The sequence below is a fragment of the Diadema setosum genome, chromosome 6, assembly GCF_964275005.1.
Source record: "Diadema setosum chromosome 6, eeDiaSeto1, whole genome shotgun sequence".
Taxonomy (NCBI): Eukaryota; Metazoa; Echinodermata; class Echinoidea; order Diadematoida; family Diadematidae; genus Diadema; species Diadema setosum.
The window spans coordinates 16,273,820-16,298,764 of record NC_092690.1 but is presented as its reverse complement, the minus strand read 5'-3'; the positions used below and the strand labels follow the sequence as shown (position 1 = coordinate 16,298,764).

Below are 24,945 nucleotides of genomic sequence, written 5' to 3'. Positions count from 1 at the left end.
AAGGTAGCAGTATATTTTAGTGTAGATTATTATTACCTCCCACGGTAAGAACTTTTTGCATTTTGATGTTGCAAATGGTGCAATTTGATGCATGTTTTTGCTCGTTTTATCGACGTGAAACAGTCCCACTTGTTTAAGGTAGCAGTATATTTTGATGTAGATTATTATTGAACAATTTGCCTATAGAATTGTACAATTTAAATACACTTCTTGTGTTAATTCTTTTCACTGAATATCATGAACGCGACTGAACCCGAGCGAGCGGAGCGAGCGAGGGGGGAGGGGAGGGTGTGGGTGTCCCCCCTCCCACCGTAAGAACTTTTTGCATTTTGATGTTGCAAATGGTGCAATTTGATGCATGTTTTTGCGCGTTTTATCGACGAGAAACAGTCCCACTTGTTTAAGGTAGCAGTATATTTTGATGTAGATTATTATTGAACAATTTGCCCATAAAATGGTACAATTTGAATACACTTCTTGTGTTAATTCTTTTCACTAAATATCATGAACGCGACTGAACCCGAGCGAGCGGAGCGAGCGGAGGGGGAGGGGAGGGTGTGGGAGGGGGGTGTCCCCCTCCCACGGTGAGAACTTTTTGCATTTTGAGGTTGCAAATGGTGCAATTTGATGCATGTTTTTGCGTGTTTTAACGAGTTGAAACAGTCCCACTTGTTTAAGGTTGCAGTATATTTTAGTGTAGATTATTATTGAACAATTTGCCTATAAAATGGTATATCATTTAAATAATCTTCTTGTATTAATTCTTACACTGAATATCATGAACGCTGTCTGCAGTTCAGCAATCAAACAGAAAAAGCATGCACAAGAGGGTGTAGATAGGGGCATATCCCCTCCCACACGAAGGTGATTTTGCGTTTTCAGACCTGAAATTCAGCGATCTGGTGCAAATTTTTGGTGCAATACTTTTTCATCGAAGTGTTAAAATCACGGAATTTAGCTCTTATTCCGAATGTGCACCATCTGTGTGTATGTATGAAGTCTAGTGAGGTAGAGCTTAGGGGAAGGGGGATTCCCCCTCCCGCTCGCGGAGCTTTTGCGTTTTCAGAATTGAAATAAAGCGATCTGGGTATAGCCACAGTCTACTTCTATGCATGGCGGAAGGGGGGGGGAGGGGCGGGCGAGCAGGGAGAAGGCGTGGGCGAGTGTTATCTCCACCTTTCCCTTCCGATGGAGCTTTTGCCTGAAATTGAGATATCTCGTATACGCATATTTGATGGAATCAACATTTGGGAAATCACAAAAAAAAAAGAAAAAAAAAACTGATGGGGGGGGGGCTGAGGGAGGAAAGGGTCGATTAAAAGGGGAAATTCCCCTTATACATGAGGGAACCTTGAGTTTTCGGAATATAAGTGATAAGTCTTGTGCACTCAGAATTATTCATATATTTTTTTTTTTTGGTAAATCTAAAAAGTGTACTAAGCTAGGGAAAGAGGCACAGAGGGGGAGGGTTTAGGAGGGGGATACCGCCTCCCAAGCACGAGAGATTTTGCATATTTTGAATTGAAATTCAACGATCTGGTGCACACTTTGAGTGAAATATAAAAAAAAAAATATCTTATTTGATGAAAGGTTGCAAATAGTAGAGCAGATAAGCCCTCAAAATCACGTGAATTGTGCAAAATTTGACTAAAGCATGAAACTTTCACCAGTGTTAGTACATACCATAAGATTTATTTTAAGATCGGGAGGTAAGTCTGATTTGACCTCTGATGACCTCCAGAGGTCAATGTACTTTAGATATCAGAAAATCGATGTTTTTAGACATTTGCAAATGATATATGTGGTTATGTTGCACTAAACATGCATTTATACCACAGAGAAATCATTTCCAGATTCAACAGAGCACTGACAGGTTTTTACCTTTGACCTCTGATGACCTCCAGAGGTCAATGAACTTTAAATATCAAAATATCGATGTTTTTAGACATTTGTGAATGATATATGTGGTTATGATTCACTAAACATGCATCTATACTTCAGGGAAACCATTTTCTGATTCCACAGAGCATTGACAGGTTTTAACCTTTGACCTCTGATGACCTTTGGAGGTCAATGACCTCAAAATATTATATTGATCTGTGATGTCATTGGTTAATGGTAACCATTGTTAAGATGTACAAAACAAGCATATCTGTCTTACAATGAAATTGTCTTCATATTCTAAAGAGCAGACAGGTTTCTACCTTTGACCTCTGATGACCTTGAGAGGTCAATGACCTCAGAATATCAGAATATTGAAGTATGACATCATTGGTGAAGGTCAAACATGGTAAGGATGTACAAAACAAGCATACCTGTGTACAATGACATCGTCTTCATATTCCAAGGCACACAGACGAGTTTCTGCCTTTGACCTCTGATGATCTCGAGAGGTCAATGACCTCAAAGTATCAGAATAGTTTGGCATCATCAATGGTAAACATGATGATGTTTTAGAGAGCACTCGTAGGCCCTGTTTATTAACGAGCCATTACCGTTCACCTATGAAAATCACACAAGGTCACACAAGGTCAAATACCTCGAATGAAATGTGAGGATGTTAATATTGATATTGCGATAGTTAATAGTTAATAATTGTTTATAATGTAGGGCTTACAAACCATGCATTTCTGTTACCAAAAAAAGTGGCTACTCATTCCGCAGAACTTTTCAGGTAATTATCTAAGTCGGGTATGTGCACAGAGCAAGGGGTGTCGATCTGTTTTCACGTGGGGGGGGGGACTTGGAAAATATGTAAAAGCATAAGTTCATGGTGCAAAGGAATGAAGCGGAGGGGGAGGGGGAGGATGTGGGTGGGGGATTGGATTTTTGCAGGTTTAGACCTGAAATCAGTGATTCAGTGTAGCTCTTGTTTAATGTGTAATCACTTACACGGAAGTTGATGGGGTGTGGGCGCATCTCACCTACCCTCCTCCCAAAGACGATTTTTTTTTTTTTTTTTTTTAAAGAATCTGATGCATACGTTTTGGGGAATATTTGGAAAATTATGGATCACCAAGGTGTACCAAGTCTATATGGATGGGAACCCAGGAAGCGCAGCGTTGGCGAGGGTAGGGTATTCCACTCCCATTCGACAGAGCTCTTGTATTTTGAGAAATGAGATTCAACGACCTGGCACACGGGCACTTTTGAAGGAATACCTCGAAATTTGTATCAAAAAGGTGTAGTAAGTCAGCCATCTATGGAGGAAGACCAATCGACAGTAGGATGTGGGTGGAGGTACCCCCTCCCACATTATGGAGCTTTTGCATTCTTTTGTTTGCAATTCAATGATCTCGTGCCACTCTTGGTTGAATTACCATTTTGAAAAAAAAAAAAGTCCATACCCAAATATGTAGCCATAATCAATGCATGGAGGAGAGGTTGATACAGCGAGAGGAGGGTATGAAAGGGGCTGTCCCCCAATCCTTCCTATGCGAGGGAGCCTTTGCAGTAAGAATAGAAATGTAAAAAAAAAAAAAATCTAGTATACACATTTATGATGGAATATTTGGGAAATTATCAGTAAAAGGAGTGTACCAAATCTAAGGGTAGAAACTGAGGAGGGATTGTTTTAATTGAAAGATACACTACCCCCTCCAACAAGAGGGATTTTCTTTAATATGTCTGAACTGAAATTAAAGATCTAGTACATACTTTGTGATGATATAGAACAAAAATGGGACAAAAGCACTGAGCGTATATGGAAGGGGACATAACGAAAGATAGTGTGGGGGAGGGGCTATGCAAAGGAGATTCTACCTTTTAATCTGGTGCATACTATAGCTAAAATGTTCAGTGACAATTCATTTTCTGTCAAAAAAGTGAAGAAAAAAAATCTCAATCTCAGGAAATACTTGGAGGCAAAGTTTTATGTCCCCACCATTCCCCCTCCCATATTTTCTCGGGAGGCGGGCCAAATGCCTCTTGCCCTCCAAAATGAACAATCGTGCATATATAGGAAAGCCTTTTCATCTTTGGAATTCAAATAAAAATATCTCTTAAAAACATTTTTCATAGAATAAGGGAAAATATCATTCCCCAAAGTATGTTATATCTGTGGAAGGAACCAAGCAGGGAGAAGGAGTCTATCGAAAGGAGATATCCCCTCTCACAGAAGGGAGATTTTGCATTTCAGAATTAAATTTTAACAATCCGATGCACACTTAAAGTGAAAAACTTGAGCAGTTTTCTGTCTAAAAAGCAAAAAACAAAAAACAACAACAAAACATAGTCCACATCTCAGAATTTAATGGGGTGGGGGTCAACTATCCCTGCCACCACCCCCACCCCTCCTCCAAACTAATGCCCCGGTATGTGCATGTGTTTTATTCCACTTGTTGAAATATTGTTCAGTGGTCGCTTTCCCAGTCAAGTAAATTGTTTATCAATAAGGTGATTTCCTTCACCTGTATACCTTAAGATGATGTAGGCCTGGTATTTGCCTTGCACGTTATTACATCTATTTCTTTTTTAGTATTCTCGTTTATATTTTGATGTGAAAGTTGTTTACTTTGCCACGATTTTATTTGTACATAGAAAAAATAATCCAAGACTGAAAATGAAACTGATACACTATTTAATGATTGACATGACGCACATATTGTGTATTTCTATAGCAATAAAAGTGAGCAATTCAAAAGGCGTGTACTCATTTCACATGAACATTAGCGATGATCCTCTGACCTCTGGAGGATATTGAAAGATATGCATCAAAATGTAAGAATATTGATGTCTGGTCTCATTGGTTTGTAATGGCCTGCTGCTTATGAAATAATAATCATATTAAAAAAAAATGCATTTTGTGTGTGTGTGTGTGTGTCCAAAATTGTATGCAGAGTATTCCACACACAGTTCAATTTTGACTTCCATCTAGGACAATGAGCGGTTACTTTTTTCTCAACTACACTGTAATATCAAAATCTATTGAAAAAACACGGTGGCGGCTGGGTCTAAGACATTATCATTCCTTTTCGTTGGAGATCCATGCGGGATGGTCAAAACAAACATAAAAAAATAGATATCTCAGACCTAATTGTTATAACAAAGCATCATATCCTCATATACCCAACCCAACCCTCTATGCCCAGACAATGTAAACCACCCCATGGACTTACTTGGAGCTTTAGAATATCCTTTGTCAACAGAGAGAGACATCCAAACCTTTGCAGTGCCGACTAAGATCTGCCATGGAACTGATTGGTTTTGGCTCTGCATCATTGACAGCAGATCTCGTTTCCTATTCTCCTTCTTCTTCTTCTTCTTCTTCTTCTTCTTCTTCTTCATTATACTGTGTAATCTTGTAATATTCTGCCATGGAGCCTTTTCTTAATTGGTTAAAGAAGGTATCCAAAGAGCTATATGAAGCAAAAAAACAACAAACAAATGCAAAAACAAAAAGAGAGACACATGTATCTTTAATAACAGAGCTGAATATTGAGTATCTCTCTCCTGAAGTGTTTCAAAGAGATACAAGAGACAGTGGCCGAGAGTAGCCGCCACCTTTTTTGGGAGTAGGCCTACTTTGTGTTCTTGCAAATGATGCCTGACATTTTTGGTCATTTGCCCTTTTTGAAGAATGCAGCAATAGAGCCACAACTTCCTGCGGAGTGGATATTGTGGGGTTCTTGATGCAGAACATCATCGCTGAATTTGCATGAGCTGTACTTTTATACAGGGATTGCCATTGTAGTTTTGTTTTGTTTTGCTTTGTTTTGTTTTTCAAGTGTGGCTGTAACACTGCTTGTTTTGCATATGATGGTCATTGCAGCTAAAGAGTGCATATCTTCTCTGGATCATTCCAAACTTCATGATGTTTCACCTGGGTGAATGGATCCCAGATGATGCATGCATATTCCAGGACAGTCCCGAGCGGCATGGAGTAGCAAAACACCTGAACTTTATGATACTCGTATCTTCGTCTGGAGAGAGTCTTTGGTTGAAGTATAACCTTTTTAAGCTGCTGTGGCGATTTGATTCCAGCTGAGCCTCCTATTGGAACTCCAAAATATTTTGCACAATCCGCTTTCTCCATGGTTTGCCATGAATGCTTATCTATTCCCTGGGTAGGTCTCGGATGGCAATAGCTAGTTGCAATGCACAGGATTGCTTCATGTGGAATGCATGTTGGGCCTCACAGTATGTCGAAGTTTTCAAGATGGTCCATGATGTCGCAGCTGTGGACTGTATACTCCAGGACCATGAGTCATTCATCGCAGTCATACTGTAACAACCCACCAGCTTTACACTGGCCAATATAGGCCCACCAGCTGGTAACTATGCAAATATTGCCCATGAGCTTGACACTTAGGCAAACCAGTCCCATAATGAGTCCGACAAATGGGGGAAAAGATCTATGAGACTTACACTGAATAGATTAAACACTCTGTATATCAGTCTTGTGGGCCTTGTTTTCCTCGAGTGTCGAGATAATGGCCATATTTGCTAGTCTACATAACTAACCCAAACATAACAGTTGTATTTGAGGTCACTGCCATCACTCAAGAAACTTAAGCTTTATTTCTGAAGTAATTGACCTCTCACATTTCAGAGACCTGTTACTATAAACCAATGCTCTGTGGAATATGCATACATACTTTGATCAAAACATCAATGCGTGATTTGTACATGATTAAGCATTTACGATTACACCAATGAAGCCAAACATCAATACAGGTAAGCCTACACAATGTGACCTCAGTGACCTCTCATTGTCCTGAGAGGTCAAAGTTGGATATAATGCACAGGCTAATGACCAATGTTCCATGGAATGACAAGATTCTTCTATTATAGCATAAATGATTGTACATCGGGTATTACAAAGTTGACCATTGACTACACATAGAATATCAATATTCTGATATTTTGAGGTCATTGACCTGTCACCTTCCTCAGAGGTCAAAGGTAGAGACACGTGAGTAATTTCTCTTGCTCTGTGGAATAGGAAAACAATTCAATTGTAATACAAATGAATATAACATCTAAATCATGTTTGTCATCAACCAATTGCACCAAATATCAATGTTCTGACATTTTGAGGTCATTGGCTTCATCATATGTCATCTGAGGTCATCAGAGGTCAAAGGTAAAAATCTGACTCGAAAGGCTCTGTGGAACATTGCGGCAATTCCTCTTACAAAAATTAGTTTTTAGTACATAATTATCGTGTTTCAGTTATGAGTGACGCATTAAAATATCAATTTTCTGACATTTTGAGGTCATTGACCTCTGAAGGTCATCAGAGGTCAAAGATAGAAACCTGTCAGGGCTCTGTGGAATATAAAGAAAATTTCACAGTGACAAAATTAAGTTTTAGTACATCATTACTGTGTTTTATCATTAACCAATGATGCCAAATATCAATTTTCTGACATTTTGAGGTCATTGACCTCTGGAGGTCATCAGAGGTCAAAGGTAGAAACCTGTCAAGGCTCTGTGGAACATAAAGACAATTTCACTGTGACAAATATTAAGTTTTAGTACATCATTACTGTGTTTATCACTAACCAATGACGCAAAATATCAATATTCTTAGATTTTGAGGTCATTGACCTCTAGAGGTCATCAGAGGTCAATTCAGACTTACCTCCCGATCTTAAAATTAATCTTATAGTATGTACTAACAATGGTGAAAGTTTCATGCTTTAGTCAAATTTTGCACAATTCTTCGGCTTATCTGCTCTACTAAAAGGAGACCCGCTTCATGTGCATGCATACAGTATACACGCATTTTTTTTTCCGCCTCCCAAATCCCCGGTCCAAATCTTAGGGGGGGGGGGGGGCGACCGCCCCCATCGCCCCCCCCCCCCCCCCTGGCTATGCCAGTGGTAAGATGATAATGGGATATGACAAATATTTCATACTGTATATCAAATGAAAGAACTAAGGGAACATAAAAAAAACATGAGATCGATATGAAAGCGAATCGCATGCCTCGTAAACTGTGACGTAGAAAGACTATAGTGATATACAGAATAGTAACATAAGATTATAAAGGGTAGCATGAAGAGTGTGTTAAGGAATTTTATTTCATACTAAAACATTTATCTTCCTGTAAACTTGAGTTGTTTCTTTAACACAGATTTTTGTTTCATATCGCTCCATCAAGGAGGTGCTATAGGCGAGCTTCATGTCATTTTCCTATCAGATAACATTGTGTTTTGTGGTTTTCAGTAATTAGTACTTCGGGTTCCCGATTGGTCGTTACCTTTGCCTTAACAAAGTGTTACGAAATTATTTAGGGGTAAAATTTTCCTGGAAAATGTCCATTTTTATATAACATGATTTCAAAAAAAAAGTATCCCTGTGATGAAAAGTGGAAATAAAGTTGCCACAGAGAATAAAAGTAACTTAGAATAAAGTAATTTTTTTTTTTTTTTTTTTTGGTTAAAGAGTCTGGGCAGGAATTTGGAAAAAGAAGGATACTAGCGCAATGATCTTTTTTTCACTTTCTCAAAATATATAGATGTAAAGGAGTCCAGCTGTTTGTATTTTCTCTTTTTTTTTTTTTTTGTTCAAGTCATGTAGACTTTGATACTTTATTCCGTCAATATGATTCCAGTTTTGTTACAGTGTATGACAGGGTGTTAAGAAGACACTTCGAACGTCAAAATATATTCTATGGAGAATAATTCAGTAGGTGAGTATTGAATATATAGACTAAATAGCCGCAAATACTTATTTCACTTCCATGGAAATCCAATATCCCCGTAAGGACATGGGCCAGCATAATCCTCCAAATATACCTGACTTCTTTTACCTAATTTAGCATTGTTTAGTAAGGAGTTGAGTAAAGTACATGTACCTGTAAAAGGCCTTTAATGTACCATACCTGCCGCTTATTATTTTCCCGATTACTCTATTTATCAAACATATTCCATTCCTTTTCTAAATATCTTTTTCATACATAGAAGTAATACAAAGTCAATTCAGCGAACTATTTGATGAAGCTGTAAATTAAAGACGAACAGGGAGCTCTATTATCACCTGTACACCAAGTACCATAATATCAAATATTGTGGCAATATGCCTATTGTTGGATTTTGTAGGTTAGTTGGCTACTTCTATAAAAATAATCATTTATAACAATGACTACTGTCGTTGAAGTATATGTTGATGATATTACGCGCATTGCATTCAACTGAAAGATTCAATATGTTAGGAAACAATACTTAAGACTGATAATTATGTGGAACTTTGTTGGCTTTGACAATGGCGCAGACATGACACACCGCAGCGATAAAATAAACATAAGAAATTGCGCCCCTTCCGACATACTGTCGATGTGACTAAGTTATTCATAAATTGGTTACTATTATGATCTACGGTGCATTTTGTTTTACCTGTTGTTGTGAACAAGCATTTATGAAAGTATTAACATACACATATAACTCAATTATCAATTTAGATACACTCATATGTACTATTCCATGGTTTCGGTACAGTCATCGACAGCAATTTGTAGGAATCAGATTTTATAAAGAAAATCGATCAAATGCGCTCAGGAGTTTGCATTGACGACCTGTTAACCCTATAAAGCCCAAGCTATTTTGACCCTTCCCACGCCCAAGGGGGGGGGGGGGCACATTGTGCCCCCCCCCCCCCCTGTATAACTTTGTTATTGTTTAATGTTTCATCGTCATACTTGGCACATAAGTAGAGCATCTCATACTCTACATGACTGCACATTTGATTTTTCTCAAGGTCACCCATAGAGGGAGCTATTCACCAAAATATGAAGAAATACATAGGAAATATGCTTTTAAAAAATGCTTTTTCTGTATAACTTCTTTATCCCAAGTGTATGTGTTTAATGATGGATCAATCATTTTCATATTTCCCACAAAATCCTGATGTGCAAGTCGAAGCTCGTTATTTGTTATGGTTGAAATTTCTCAGGGTCACCACATGGGGCGCTATTAATAACAGCATAAAGATATACATTATGAGACCTGTGATGCATTGTTTTGGATAGGTATATGCGTAGTTATCACATTTCATATTTCCATAATATTGGATTTTTAAGTTTGCAGATTGATAATGTGATAAAGAGATGATATTAGAGTTATAACTTGGGTGAAGGAATCAAAATCACGCAGAATAGAATGGCAATCTTTGGAAAATACTGTTGTTTTCAATTATCTCTATTATTTCTATTGTTTTATGCCATTGTCACATGAAAACAAAGGAAATAATAGGAAAAACATTTCAGGGCCATAATTACTTCACATTTTGCTTCTTCAGCAAATTTCAGCCAAGAAACGCCCATTACATACACAATATATTGTTAATTGGAATTTGAACAGAAAAATACGCAAAATCTGACTGATATGGTTGTCATTTATGGTTGCCATGGCAACCAGCAATATCAGATATAGCTAAATTATATATCAAAATGTTTGGAATAAGATTTTAGGGAAAGTCACAAAATTTGGTTGAAATTGGATTAAGGGCGAAGGAGTGGCGAATGAAATCTGGTAGGGGGCACAATGTGCCCCCCCCCCCCCCCTGGGCTTTATAGGGTTAATCGATCGACACCTTCCTTTCACGACGTGTTTGCAGGACTGTGATATTACTGAGTCTAAAGTTCAAAGTTCACTTTACTCAACAACCCATATTCTGGCTATCGGGGTCCAATTGTGACCGTGCACCTCAAAACGAACATAAAGTCGCACACACTGATTTTGCGTGAGGACTGAAAATAAGTGAAATGGGTCAACCTCGCCGAACTTGACTTTTTCATATTTTCTGAAAGAGCGGGTCTTCTTTTACATTTTGCTAAAATTTGGTATCATAAAACGGGCAGGAAAGTGTGTTTTCTTTAGCAGTTTATCTCGAACATTTTTAGTAGAATAGTGTGATTAGGTGTGTCTTTAGAATCCCTTTTTTATTTCTGAAAAACCGTGTCCACACTCTTCACTTTCAACTCTAATAACTTTGGAAAGGATAGTGCTACTGCTTTGAAATTTGGCATTAATTATAGACAGAATGTGTTAATGAGGCATGCTTGATTTTAGTTTAATTTGATAATCCCTTCATTGTTGTTACTCTGGTGGTTTACTTCCTGTTTTTTGTCCCATTCATCGCACAGCCAGCACGGTTTGGTAAAGATTAAGCGCTTGAATAGACACTGTACTTCAGAGCCTCTTTTCTCAGTTCACACTTTTCCTGAGTTTGTGCATTCTTTCCAATATTTAGATAGGTTAGGAGAGTCCATTTGATTTGATTTATACATCATTTTAAAGCTTAAAGTCTGCTCTTTCAGAATATGGTCTTAACTAAAAATTCATGTCTGGCGACTTTTTGTTTGTTTTGAGGTGCAGGGTCACAATTAAAAGTCATATTTCACATTATTACTTCAATAAATCAAACAGAGTTGCAAGTAACTTTAAGTTTATACAAAACAACTATGATAAGGTAAATAGGAGTGAAGTGCGATTGATGAAAATAAAAAAGAAGAATGTACAGAAATACACGGTTTGATAATAGTGAACAAAACAGGAAGGAAAATATGAAGAGAGATGAGAGAGAGAGAGAGAGAGAGGATTAACAAAAAGTATGGTGTAATAGGGAACAGTGAGAAGGACACAAAGCTGATGACAAATTCCTTGGACATATTAACAATAAAAGAAATACGAGTGACATATCATTGATAAAAACAAAAAAAAAGATTAAAAAACGTTAAAAAAAGTACAGAAATATATTCAGACAATAGGTGAACAAAGAATGAAGGAAATATATGGGCATGCGAGAGCAAGAAGAGAAAGGAAGAGAAAGAGGGGAGAGTGGGAAGACAAGTTCCGCAGATTACTCAATATATAGAAAGCACGGCCTGTAAAAAGACATAAACAAGTAACTAAGAGAAGGTCGAAATATACTCATGTAGGCCTACATCAGAGCTACCAAGTCTCACGCATTGTGAGTGAGACTCAAGCATTTAGGGTCTGTCTCACGATCTCACGCATGGCACCCATTTTTCTCACGCATTGGGAGCATAGCTTAAAGGATTAAAGTAAGAGTTGTAATTGAAGGCATATTTTCCTTTTGTCTTTCAAAATAAGTTAAAAATAGTCACGAAAGTATGCACCAGTTTGCACCATTAAGAGCTAAAAATTGAAAAAGCTCCCCACCGTGGGAGGGCAGACACCCCCCTCCCACACCCTCCCCTCCCTCAGATGCTACCCACCTACGCCGAGATGCCGAGTCATGAAAATCTCACTCATGAATTTTTTTTTTAACTTGACATCTATGCTACATATGTCATTATCAATTGTAAAACTTGGTTAAACTAGAAAGAACTGCCCTCTTTTCACAATTAGATAATTGATCCACCTTCATTTTTGGTATTTCCTGTGATATCTTATTAAAGGGGCCCTGAAATCCAAATGCATGTTGATCTGTGTTAATTTATGATACCCTCAACATCACTTTTGCGGTGAAACGAATATCTAGAAACATTCCATATATTTTTAATGATTTTTTTCTTCTATTTTTCTTCAGATTACTTGGGAACGCCCACAAAAAATCCTTCCAAACCAATCAATATTCATATTCTTGAGATGACATCATCTGTCAATCATTGCTAAAGTGCTGAAATGTTCAACAAAAGACATTGGAATGCACCTTCCCCTCGACTCAGCATAACTTGCAAGTTCCCTCGCCATGTCTTTTGTTAGTCACATTGATATGACAGAAACATGCAAGTTATGCTGAGTCAAGGTGGAAGGTGCATTCCAATGTCTTTTGTTGAACATTTCAGCACTTTAGCAATGATTGACATATGATGTCATCTCAAGAATATGAATATTGATTGGTTTGGAAGGATTTTTTGTGGGCGTTCCCAAGTAATCTGAAGAAAAATAGAAGAAAAAATCATTAAAAATATATGGAATGTTTCTAGATATTCGTTTCACTGCAAAAGTGATGTTGAGGGTATCATAAATCAACACAGATCAACATGCATTTGGATTTCAGGGCCCCTTTAAGTATTTCTTTTGCTGTTCATTGAAGAGGCTGCAATGAAAAGGTAATGAAATTCATCGCCAATATCATTCTTATTGCAGTGGGTACAAAATCTTTAATTTCCAGGAATGTGATTATATTATCTTCCAGAAACAATTGGCAATTTGGGATTAACACTACGGAATTTTCATAAAAAAATTATCTGAGAATCATTTAAGTGTTGGGAGTATTTATCAAAATAAACTCCTGCTTGATAATTCGAGAGTTCTAAAATAGAGAATGAAAATTCTTCTACATCACTACCCCCACTTTTGCTTGAAACTGCAATTCAATCTGGAGGTAAATAAATTTGCGCTTCTGCAAGAGTGAAATTTGATACAGGAATGTGATAGAATACTGTGAGACAATTTTTTTTCTTTTTATGTCAAGGTGTTATTTTCCGATATTTGTAATTAATTTAGGTGGTTTTCACGTAGGAAAACTTTTTGTTTTGGAGTTTGCATTACTATAGTGTTTCAATGTGTCAATTTCCGATATTCATGATCAATTTACATTGTTTTCACATTCAAAAACATTGTGACTTGGAGTTTGCATTAAGTATTATTTCGGGATGTCATTTTCCGATATTTGTAATCGATATAGGAGGTTTTCACATAGGATAGCGTTGTGTTTTTGAGTTTGCGTTGAGTTTGCATTAATTAGTACTTCGGGGTGTCATTTCCCGATATTTGTAATCGATATAGGTTGTTTTCGCATAGAATAGCGTTGTGTTTTTGAGTTTGCGTTGAGTTTGCATTAATTAGTATTTCGGGGTGTCATTTCCCGATACTTGTAATCGATATAGGTTGTTTTCGCATAGGATAGCGTTGTGTTTTGGAGTTTGCGTCGAGTTTGCATCAATTAGTATTTCGGCATTTATGATCGATCATCAATATCCGTATTTCTGGACATCATTTCTGCTTTACATTTTCTGAATTTTGAAAGCGAAATATATTCAAAACGATATCTATTTGGTCAAGAAATATGAATTTAATGATATTTTCATAAAATGTGTTTTTTTTTTTCAAGTTAGTGTTGACTGTTGAGCAGTTGCGCTAGTCATTCTTCGATAGAATGGATTTACTTGATCGATACTAGTTTTTGTTTCGAGAGGACTAACGTGAGAGTGGCCTCGGAAGAGCCAGGTCCAGGTACTGTAATTCACCCTAATTTTCACCGCTAATGGTTTGTATTAGTTTGCATTAATTAGTATTTTGCATTAGTTTGCATTGATTAGTAGTTTGTATTGAGTTTGCATTGAGTTTGTATTAGTTTGCATTGAGTTTGCATTAGTTTGCATTAGTTTGCATTAGTTTGTATTAGTTTGCATTAGTTTGCGTCAATTAGTAGGACCGGTTCTAACGGTACTTATAAATCAAATGACACACAGTCGATCCTTAGTTTAGTTGTAACGTTAGGCCGTTTGTGTTTAATACTCTTAACAGTTAGACTACTGAACATTTTAATTTGTTAAGTTAGAGTGGTTCTCTAGGTCTAGGGCCTAATTAAAGGGGCCCTGAAATTCAAATGCATGTTGATTTGTGTTGATTTAAAATACCCTCAAGTTCTCAACATCACTTTATTGGTGAAACGAATATTCTAACGTTATAAACATTCCATTTATTTTTAACGACTTTTTCTTTTTTATTCTTCAGATTAGACTCTTAGAGTTCTACTTGGCAACGCCCACAAAAAAAAAAAAACAACACACACACATTTCAAACTTACATGTTAGTTCTAACTGGCTAACACTGTAACAGCTAGATCTACTTTAAAACATTTCTAATCAATATTATTCTAGAGATGACCTCATCTGTCAGTCATTGGTAAAGACTAAAGTATTGACATATTTAACAAAATACATTAGATTTAGAATAACAGTTACACCTTCCCTCGCCATGTTTTTTTGTTAGTCCCAATGATATTATATGATAGAAACATGCAACTTCTAATCTAAGTAAAAGTTATGCTGAGTCGAAAGGAAGGTGCATTCCAAATGTCTTTTGTTAAACATTTCTCATTTTCTGTACTTCAGCAATGATTGACAGATGATGTCATCTCAAGAATATTTATATCAGAATAATACTTAGACTGGATCTAGTTCTAACTGTTAACGTTAACGTTAAAACTATTGATTAACATGTTAGTTTTGAAGGATTTTTTTTTGTGGGCGTTCCCAAGTAATCTCAAGAAAAATAGAAGAAAAAAATGTTAAAAAGTAGTAGGCCTAAGCTAGAGCCTATGGAATGTTTCTTAGAACCCCCCTTGTAACAATGGAGATATTTGTTTCACGGCAAAAGTGATGTTTTCAAATAAAATTGGATTTCAGGGCCCCTTTATCGTTAGTAATAATAGTATTAATATTTAGAGGTTTCTAGTAAAAGTACGTACTCGTAGGCCTTACGTTAGAATCTAACGTTAGGCCTAATGACAAGTAATGTTATGTGGAAATCACTAAGTAGTATATACACCTAAAAGTAAAACGTGTAGCCTAGGCCTAGGTATAGGCCCTAATCTAAAATAATTTTTTATCTTAACTTGTTAACGTTAAATGTTAGACTAGAAATATGCCTAACGTAGGGCCTAGCCCAACAGTTGAGTAGAGGTTCTACTTTCTAGAAAACTACTTCTAGGCCTACTCTAACTTGTTAGAACTAGTTAGAATCTAGATAGAACTTACAGAACTCAGACGCGACAGAAGCTGTGTCTCTGTGAACTGATGTTGTCTCTTCACATGTGATAATCCAGTTACAAAAATCCAATCTTAAAATCCGTGAAAAATTGACGAACCAAAGAATTGGTAGAAAACCGAAAACTAGTTTCTAATCCATATAAACGCTGTGAAGAGTTAACGTTAGAGTAGGAGCCCTAACGTTAGGTTAGATGAAAACAAATTCGTCCAGCAGCCGGTTGTAACTTGTTAGGCCGACGCCGGGCCGGCCGGCCCAGGGCCGGCAGGCCCTGTGCTCAGTTTCGTTCAATCGGTGATCGCATCCGCATCATCAGTAGATGCTTGACCCGGGCTAGGGCCCACAATGCACCAGCCAACTTTCCAGACATCCGGTCACACCTGCATTCAGGTGGAGAATCGGATTCAATCCGATTATGCGCTTTCTGTAGAAACAACCCGGTTCTGCGTTAGCGCACTGTTTGATTACGCGCTTGCAAATGCTAGGTCTACCGGATTCTCTGTAGAAACACGCTGAAAGTTCTTTTGTGATGTCATAGTAACAAGCACATATGCACGCACCATGGCATTACTACAGAATGCGCGATGCGCAGAGAAGACAACGCAGGCAACGTCACTTAGCAACAACTACGCACTTAACTCTTGATGACAGCTCAACTTCGGTAATCTTTGTATCAATGCTAACGGTGATCAGCAGTATCATCAACAGCGCCCTCTACACCACCGGGCCTATGCCCCTTTAAGTATGTAAGTTAATGGAAAACTTAAATACCAAAGAGTGTCATTAACTACTCCGATATCACGCATTACATCGTGTTTTCTCTGCCACACCGATGCTGACCGTCTTCGGTAACTGAGGAGCAGTTGAATCTTGTTATCATGGTATCCGTAGAATTCAGAGAAAAAAAAAAGAAATAAAGCCGATCTTCGAGGAATTTTGTCATTTTATGTGAGCAAAGAGGTTGAGATCTTCGCATGCGTAGGTGAGGGTCGTAATCAAATACCGGAGTGTGCGCACGGAGCTCTTGGGTTGTAATTACAGCCCGCGGGGGCGTGCAGGAGCGCGCATTGAGGGCATATTTGCGCGTGTAATCATCATTTTGGCTTCTAACAACGCGTCTGATTGGATGGAAGAACAATTAGATGGGAGGGACCTAAGATAATTACAGGGGACTTAATCATACCTTATTTACGTCCTTAGAATACCGATTTTGCCCATGATAAAGGGCCTATTAACTTCACCATAGGCGTCACCAGGGGGGGGGGGGGGTGCGTTGGGTGCGAACGCCCCCCCCCCCTTTCAGATCCTTTTAAAAATAAAAAATAAAAAATAAAAAAAATAGAAAAAAAAAATTCTGTCTGCGAGCAACCTTAACGCCGGACGCTATATAATTATTCTTTTCTATTTTTATGTTTTTTATATTTGCTCCAGGGGAAAAAAAAGTCGTCTGCAAAAACAATTCGCACCCCTGGTTCTGGCAGCACTGATTTTATACATAATAGTATTCTATACAGTGTACTATTTATCGACCGTACTGTACATCCGTACGGTACGGAGCACGTACACGTTTGCATGTACGTGTGCTAAGTATGTAGGGTCTATGTACGTTTACTTCTGACCAATCCATATTGCCAGCCCAAGAGCGAGCCTTAGCCTCATTATAAAAAAAAAAAAAAATGGAGGGGCAAGGATATCATTTTGCCCACCCCCCCCCCATAATTCCAAAGACGAGAAGATTTTCTTACCTTTTTTTTTGACAGAAAAAAAAAGTTACCACCATAAAAATATTGGAGGGGCTAGCATATTATAATGTTGCCCCCACCCAAAAAAAATAATAATAATAATAATGATATTCCCGAAATGAGAAGATTTTCTTGCTTTTGAAAGAAAACAAAAATTTGCCCCCATAAAAATATTGGAAGGCAAGCGCACCATTTGCCCCACCCCACATAATCATAATTCCCGCGATGAAAAGATTTTCTTGCTTTTTTGTTAGAAATCTGTCCAATTATTTCACCCAAAAGCAGTGGCGTAACTACGGAGGGGGGGGGGGGGGGGGGGGGAGGGGGGAGGGCGCAAGGGGGGGGGCGCCCCCCCCCCCCCCCCCCAATCCGCTGGTTAAAAAAAAGACTTACCAAAATGGTAATTCAAGGGTTAGTAAACTGCTTTTGTATGAAAGGGTGATCAAGAAATAAGATATTTTTCTATGATTTCTTTCAACCATAATTTAATAGGTATATAATGTGAAACATTGTTCAAAAGCCCGGAGCCGACAAAAGATTGTGATTCAGCGTGATTCCTGGTTGGCATTCTGCATATAAGCAGGATGTGCGCAGTGTACTCAGAACATCCGAACGGCAAAAAGAGTCGCTACAATGTTGCGCAATGTGATGTAGAATGTTCACCTTTGTACCTTACGCTTCGTTCTATCAAAGATAGATCATTGATTTTGCAGTGTTGCTTTACATACTAGTCTATATAAAAATGTCTTGCATTGCCAATAAAAAGACTTGACCTGGGCTAATTCCTAACTTTTCCATGTATATAATACACACACACAAACAAACACGCACAATTAGGGGATGCTCTAAAGTGCAGATTTTGGACATCCTTCCCCCGCTTGGTCACTTCGACGCCACCTCGCTGATCATACCTCCCCCAGTCATGAACATAAACGACACCCTGGGCTACCAGTGGCGGATCCAGGGAGAGGGGCGCATCGGGCGTCCCCCCCCCCCTCCTTAATTTCCAAAGCGAAAAGAAATAACTTCAAACGGCAGTTTTTGGACTGTAAAATGTCAAAATTTTCAATGAGCTCGCTCGCTCCGCTCGCTCGCATTTAGTCGTAATGCCATTCTCCTGAAGTTGCTGCAAGTAATTGCCGGTAGTTGCGCCCGGTGCGCCCCCCCCCCCTTAATGTCCAAAGTGAAAAAATACAGCTACAAACGGCAGTTTGGGGACTGTAAAATGTCAAAATTTTCAAGCTCGCTCGCTCGCATTTAAATTCTCCTGATGTTGCTGCCAGTAATTGCCAGCAGTTGTGCTCGGTGCGCCCCCCCCCCCCTTAATTTCCAAAGCGAAAATATATAGCTACAAACGGCAGTTTTTTTTTTTACTGTAAAATGTCAAAATTTTCAAGCTCGCTCTCTTTGCTCGCTCGCATTGAATCGTTATGCAATTCACCTGATGTTGCTGCCAGTAATTGCCAGCAGTTCCGCCCGGTGCGCCCCCCCCCCCCCCTTAATTTCCAAAGCGAAAATATATGGCTTAGAACGGCAGTTTTGGGATTGTAAAATGTAACATTTTCAAGCTCGCTCGTTCGCTCGCTCGCATGTAATCGTTATGCTCTCCTGATATTGCTGCCAGTAATTGCCGGCAGTTGCGCCCGATGCGCCCCCTTAAATTCCAAAGCGAAAAAATATAGCTACAAACGGCAGTTTGGTTTTTTTTTTTTACTGTAAAATGTCAAAATTTTCAAGCTTACTCGCTTCGCTCGCTCGCATTTAATTGTTATGCAATTCTCCTGATGTTGCTGCAAGTAATTGCCGGCAGTTGCGCCCGGTGCCACCCCCCTTTATTTCCAAAGCAAAAAAAAAATATGGCTATACAAACGACAGTTTTTTGACTGTAAAATGTCAAAATTTTCAAGCTCGCTCGCTCCGCTCGCTCGCATGAAGTCGTTATGCCATTCTCCTGATATTGCTGCCAGTAATTTGTCGTTTCACACCGACATTCCATAATCCATTTATAGGAGGACAACCCCCTCCCCACAACCTCCCCCTTGCTCGTTCCGCTTGCTCGGGCTCGGTCGCGTTCATGACATCAGTGTAAGAATTATTACTAGAAGTTTATTTAAGTTATACCATTTATAGGCAAATTGTTCAATAACAATTTACTTCAAAATGTACTGCTACCTTAAACAAGTCGCAAAAGCCTGCATCAAATTGCACCATTTACAACATCAAAATGCAAAAAGTTCTCACCGTGAGAGGAGGGGGGGGGAGGGGATAACAGGCACTTCCACACCCTCCCCCCGCCCTTGCTCGCTCCCTCGCATACTAACACCCCCCCCCCCCCCACATGCCCAAGATGCCTCGGAAATCCTATAGCTATACGCCGGTGCCCTTTCCCCGCCTGGTTTCCCTAAAAAAAATAGTAGAAGTCTAGGGATTGAGAGCTTCCTATATTCCAAATGTCTGTCCAAAAAATCTCGTTACATTTAGTGTCAAAACGCACCCCCTTGAAAAAAAAAGCTGGTGAACGCCCTGTTCACGACTTAATCACGAAGTTAATTACAGACTTAATCACGACCTCAGAATACCAACCCAGGTAATGAATGTGAAAGACTTATTAGTGGAGCTCATGGCCTTACGCAGAAATGAGCTATAAATGGAGGCGCAAGAATAAATGTTTATTTGAGGAACACTCAAACGAGGGTAGGGTATATAGAGGGAATCATTATCGGTCGGTCGGTATTACAGGTCTTTTTCAATGTTGCGCGTCAGTTTACCTGTTTAAAGCCCAAACAAATTTCTGGTACGCCTGCAAAAGTTGTCAAATTTCGCTCCCAAATGTGAACGTATGCTTAGGAAATGTGCAAGATAACGATGTTATGACAAGATATTCGATGTTTAACGACGAAAATGGGAAATATTAACCAAAAAGGTTCAGTCTCAGTACTTACCCGACGGGGTCAAGCTAAACTCGGCTTCGCTTTGACGGCGGGATGAGTTATGGTGTCCCTCTGATTGTAAGGGTGTGGGGGTACCACGTATCGTCACCCTAAGGATCTGTAGCTTGTTTATTCTAGAAATACAATACAAATCCGCCTAATTCTTACCTCAAAATATGCCATAAATACTGCAGTTTTGAATGTCGTGACCGTCTCGTTGATTATGAATCTCCCGTTTTAAAATAGCGCAATTTTAGTGCGTGCGTTCCGTTTTCTTCGCGCAGCTAAAAAGGGAACCTTGCGATCGGCACCCCCTCCCCTCCATAGGATACACGTGAAGTTCACAGCATAGGTAATACACGTGAATTTCACAGGCCATAGGTAATACACGTGAATTTCACAGCCATGCGTCGTTACTGAGCGGATGTGTATTTTTAGCTTGGTTTGTTTGAGTTTGATTTTCGTTTTGTTCGTTTTTATTGTTTTTATAGCTAATGACACTTAATCCCGCGCGTACTTTTTCGTTCTATACGCAAACAGCCATGATACGCAGGGTGCCGATGGGAAGGTGCCCTGCCGATAGGTGGTGCCCCAACCATACAGTGTTGTCCTATGGGAGCGGCCTGTGTAAACTAGCGCTTCGTGTTCTGGCTACTCGCAATAATAGCCGGGTTCACACGTACAAAATAGCGGGATGACGATCGCGATGCACATCCCGAGTTTTTTTGCGAGCGTCTACACGTACCAAATTAGCGGGATAGCGATCGCGATCGGTATCCCGCTAATTGGGCGAGCGTCCACACGTACCGAATTATCCCGCTAATTGCCGATAGAGATACTGCAAGCCTGCAAACTGGGTCACACAGCGCCCTTCTCTATCACTGCTTGCGCGCGCACTTACCTTTGTCTATTGTCTTTTACGCGTCAGTGGTGTGGTTCGCGCGCTGTTGTTGTTCTGCTCCAAAGAGGTGAAGGACCTCTTCGCAGAGGCCTCGCTGTTGCGATGTGCGCATTGCATGATGGGACATAAAAACTCGAGATTCTAATCCCGACCGTTCACACGTACCAGCGCGGGGCCAATTATCCCGCTAATTGACGAACCAGCGCAAGATTTCTTGGGATTAGCATCGCGATGCTTATCCCGCTAATTTTCGGGTTTTTTCTGTCCACACGTGCAAAAAACTCGGGATGACGATCGCGATGCAAATCTCGAGATTTGTATCCCGCTAATTGGTGTACGTGTGAACCCGGCTATTGGTCCGAGTTGTTACAACGCCGCGCATCAAAAACCTCTTTTGCGCGCATGCAAAATTAGTGTGCGCCTATCAAGCACCTCTAAAACAATCAAGCGCTTGATAAACAACAAAAACTCCAAAGACCGCGCGTCTCAGCAACTGAGGACCGCGCGCTGTCATTTTTGTTTTGTTTGTACAGGATTACGTTAGCACGCACTTTCCTGTCCATTCAGTTAGGCCTCATTTGGTATTATGCAGTGGCCAGTAGAATGTGGCGATCACTTACTGCGTGTGAATTGTCTGAAGTAGGGTCGAATTTTTCCCGAGACCGAGTTAGTCTGGAGCCTTCTGGAATAAAAGTCGGTTTTCCTACTATTATCATTTTTCTCAAAATACTCCAAACTGACTCATCATTCCGGCAAACCGCGTCAGCCGCAGGTAAGTTTCTTAGTGGACTCTTTCGATATATTGCAAGCAAAAATGAAAGGGCATAGACGGGTTCTCAAGCACTTACCGAAACTTAGTTTTCACTTTAAATTTTTGAGTAGCTAGTTTTCAAATTTGTAATACAGTTATACACGTCCGCAGGGAAGTGCGGGACTGCGTTAAAGGTGCATGGTCCCCGTGTTTTAGTCAAATGCGTACGCGGGCGCACGGCGCAAGTTTCCTAGGTTAGAGACCTACGCTATCGACTTCTCTTTGGCGCTTACGCTTTGGCCCACTTTCCCGAGTCCGAAGAAGTCCGATTCACTGTGGTCAGTGGTCCGATCACAGTTCGGCTCATGATTCGGCTGAGGGGGATGACAGCTTTAGCAAAGTTCTTTTGTGATGTCATAATAACAAGCACCTATGCACGCACCCTGGCATGACTACAGACTGCGCGATGCGCAGAGAAGACAACAAAGGCAACGTTACTTAGCAACACCTACGCACTTTACTTTTGATGACAGCTCTACTTTAGTAGGGCAGATATGTAGCAAAAATTGGTCGAAATGCTCACATCCGGCGGAAAGTATGAAATTTTGCATATAGGGGTATTTTGGGGCGCTGATTTCAAAAATTGCCGGATCCAAGAGATCTGACCACGGGGTCGGCCGCCATTTTGAATTCCAATATGGCTGCCATCACAAAACAAATTTAAAGATCCCTATCTTGAGTTTTGAATGACTTGTGGCACCAAAATTTGCTTCACAAGAGCGTTTTGACATATTGAATGTGATGAAAGATTCATTTGAAGTGTCTGACAAACATCAAATGGCCGCCATTTTGAATTCCAATATGGTCGTCTCGACGAAATTTTCAAAATCCCTGTCTCGAGTTCTAAGTGGTGAGTGACGCTGACATTACGTGCAAAGAAGTATTTTAACATACGTAGCTAAAAAATGGACAAATGCGATGCGTCTGACAAATGCAATGCCCGCTATTTTGAATTCCAATATGGCTGCGAAGACAAAAATCACGACTAACATTCACGGGCAAGCCAAAAAGTGCAGCAAAAATGAAGCATAACGCACCTTTCACTGACGTCACAATGTAAATACAGCAGCGCGCACTCAATCAGTTACAAACGCGCACTCAATCAGATAGCCTAAATTCGCAAACCCGAGAAAGAGATTTTCAACACTCCAACATGGAAACTACGAAGGAAAATTCAAATTGACTGCCATGCAGATGTCAGACGAATCGAATAAGTCTGTTATTGAAGTCATCATATCACCACGCTTTTATGTATCAAATTTCAGTGGCTTATGTCATTCAGAACTGAAGATAGGGATCTTTGACGGCGGCCATATTGGAATTCAAATGGCGGCTGACCCCGTGGTCAGATCTCTTGGATCCGGCATTTTTGAAATCAGCGCCCCAAATACCCCTGTATGCAAAATTTCATATTTTCCGCCGGATGTGAGCAACTTTTTCACATATCTGCCCCACTACTTCGGTAATCTTCGTATCAATGCTAACAGTGATCGCCAGTATCATCAACAGCGCCATCTACACTACCGGGACTATGCCCCTTTAACAATAATCTGACATGCGCAGGGAAGCCCGCTAAGGACAATCTGCCATGCGCACGAATTACGCAACAGGTATCAAGAACACATGTTTGTTTAGTTAATCCTACTGGACGTCCCAGCCAGGCTTTTCATAGCTTATGACGATCCACACAAAATATATAACATATTCCATGTACAAACTATGTGCATGTCTGTGTATAATGTAGGCCTATGAATGCATTTTGCAAATATATCAAAATAATATCTCATCAAAATCAAAATCTTAATATTTCATCAAAATAAAAATAGATCCGATCAAATCATAATCAAAATAAAATTACCCAGCTTTGGATTACCTTCTTGATTATCAGCTTCCATTTCTTTTATAAGGACTTGCTTTCTTCCTGTGATCTCTGTGCCATTAGGTAGTACATATGACGCTTCGCAAGTGTAATTTCCTTCACGGGGCACGGTACTTCTGATCGTTAGAATGTACGTTTCATCTTCTTGAACCGAAGACTCAGGAGTAAGGTCCTGATGCAGCCATTCTAGTGTCGCCCTGCCGTCGGGGTAGAATCCCGACAAAATGCACGTGATATTAGTTTCTGTTTCTGCAGAGAATGATAAATTGCAGATTTCGTCCTGGCCAATGGCGTTGCATTCCGTAATCTGAGGAAACGGTTTGGATGGTGTCACTGAAGAAGAAACGATAGCAAGTAAAGAAATGTGTACGATTTATCCTAATGGCATCTACATGCATGTATCCAAAAAGAAACTCAATGCATAAGGTTATAAAGTAGATTAAATCCGGGTCGGCATCTTATGACTACACTTTTATGGATTGTCTTAAATTCCAGAGGTTATTATGTTGTCCCGAGGGGCACCGTAGGCAATCAAATATCTATGTAAATCGACAAATGCTAGTATACTTGTATACGAATATAGATATTTAAGTATGTGTGCGTGCGTGTTTCTTTCGGTATACAGTTAACTGATTGTCACGTGTTGGAAAAAAATCATACCAGAGACGTCGAGACAAGACACGATATCCAACACTGCTGTCTGGTTTATCCTGTCCACGTCACACGTGTAGATCCCTTCATCCGCGATGGAAACAGACATGATCACCAGAGTCATTGTTTCGACATCCAGTTGGACATGGCCGGAGGTGTAGCCTTCATGGTATGTGACTTCTTGTTTAAAGTAGCTTAAGACCTTTTTCCGGTCCATTCCTTCGTTTTCTTGGTAAAAAAAATACAAGTTCCTCATACCACCCGTGAAGGTGCATGGTATGCGTGCTTGTTGACCAGCTTGTCCTGTAATTCTGGTTCCCTCACAAGATAACACCGCAGCGG

The 24,945-nt window shown here is 39.6% G+C and overlaps 1 protein-coding gene across 1 annotated transcript in view; it reads right to left on the bottom strand.

The window, feature by feature from the left end:
* LOC140229570 (uncharacterized) overlaps positions 1–24,727 on the bottom strand; it is a 71,337-nt gene extending 46,610 nt beyond the window's left edge. Inside the window, exons 1-2 of the mRNA XM_072309817.1 lie at positions 24,613–24,727; positions 24,087–24,285 (exon numbers count right to left, since the gene is read on the bottom strand). Of these exons, the coding sequence (XP_072165918.1) occupies positions 24,087–24,285; positions 24,613–24,727 (314 nt within the window). The remainder of the gene's footprint in view (positions 1–24,086; positions 24,286–24,612) is intronic.
* Positions 24,728–24,945: the final 218 nt, after the last annotated feature.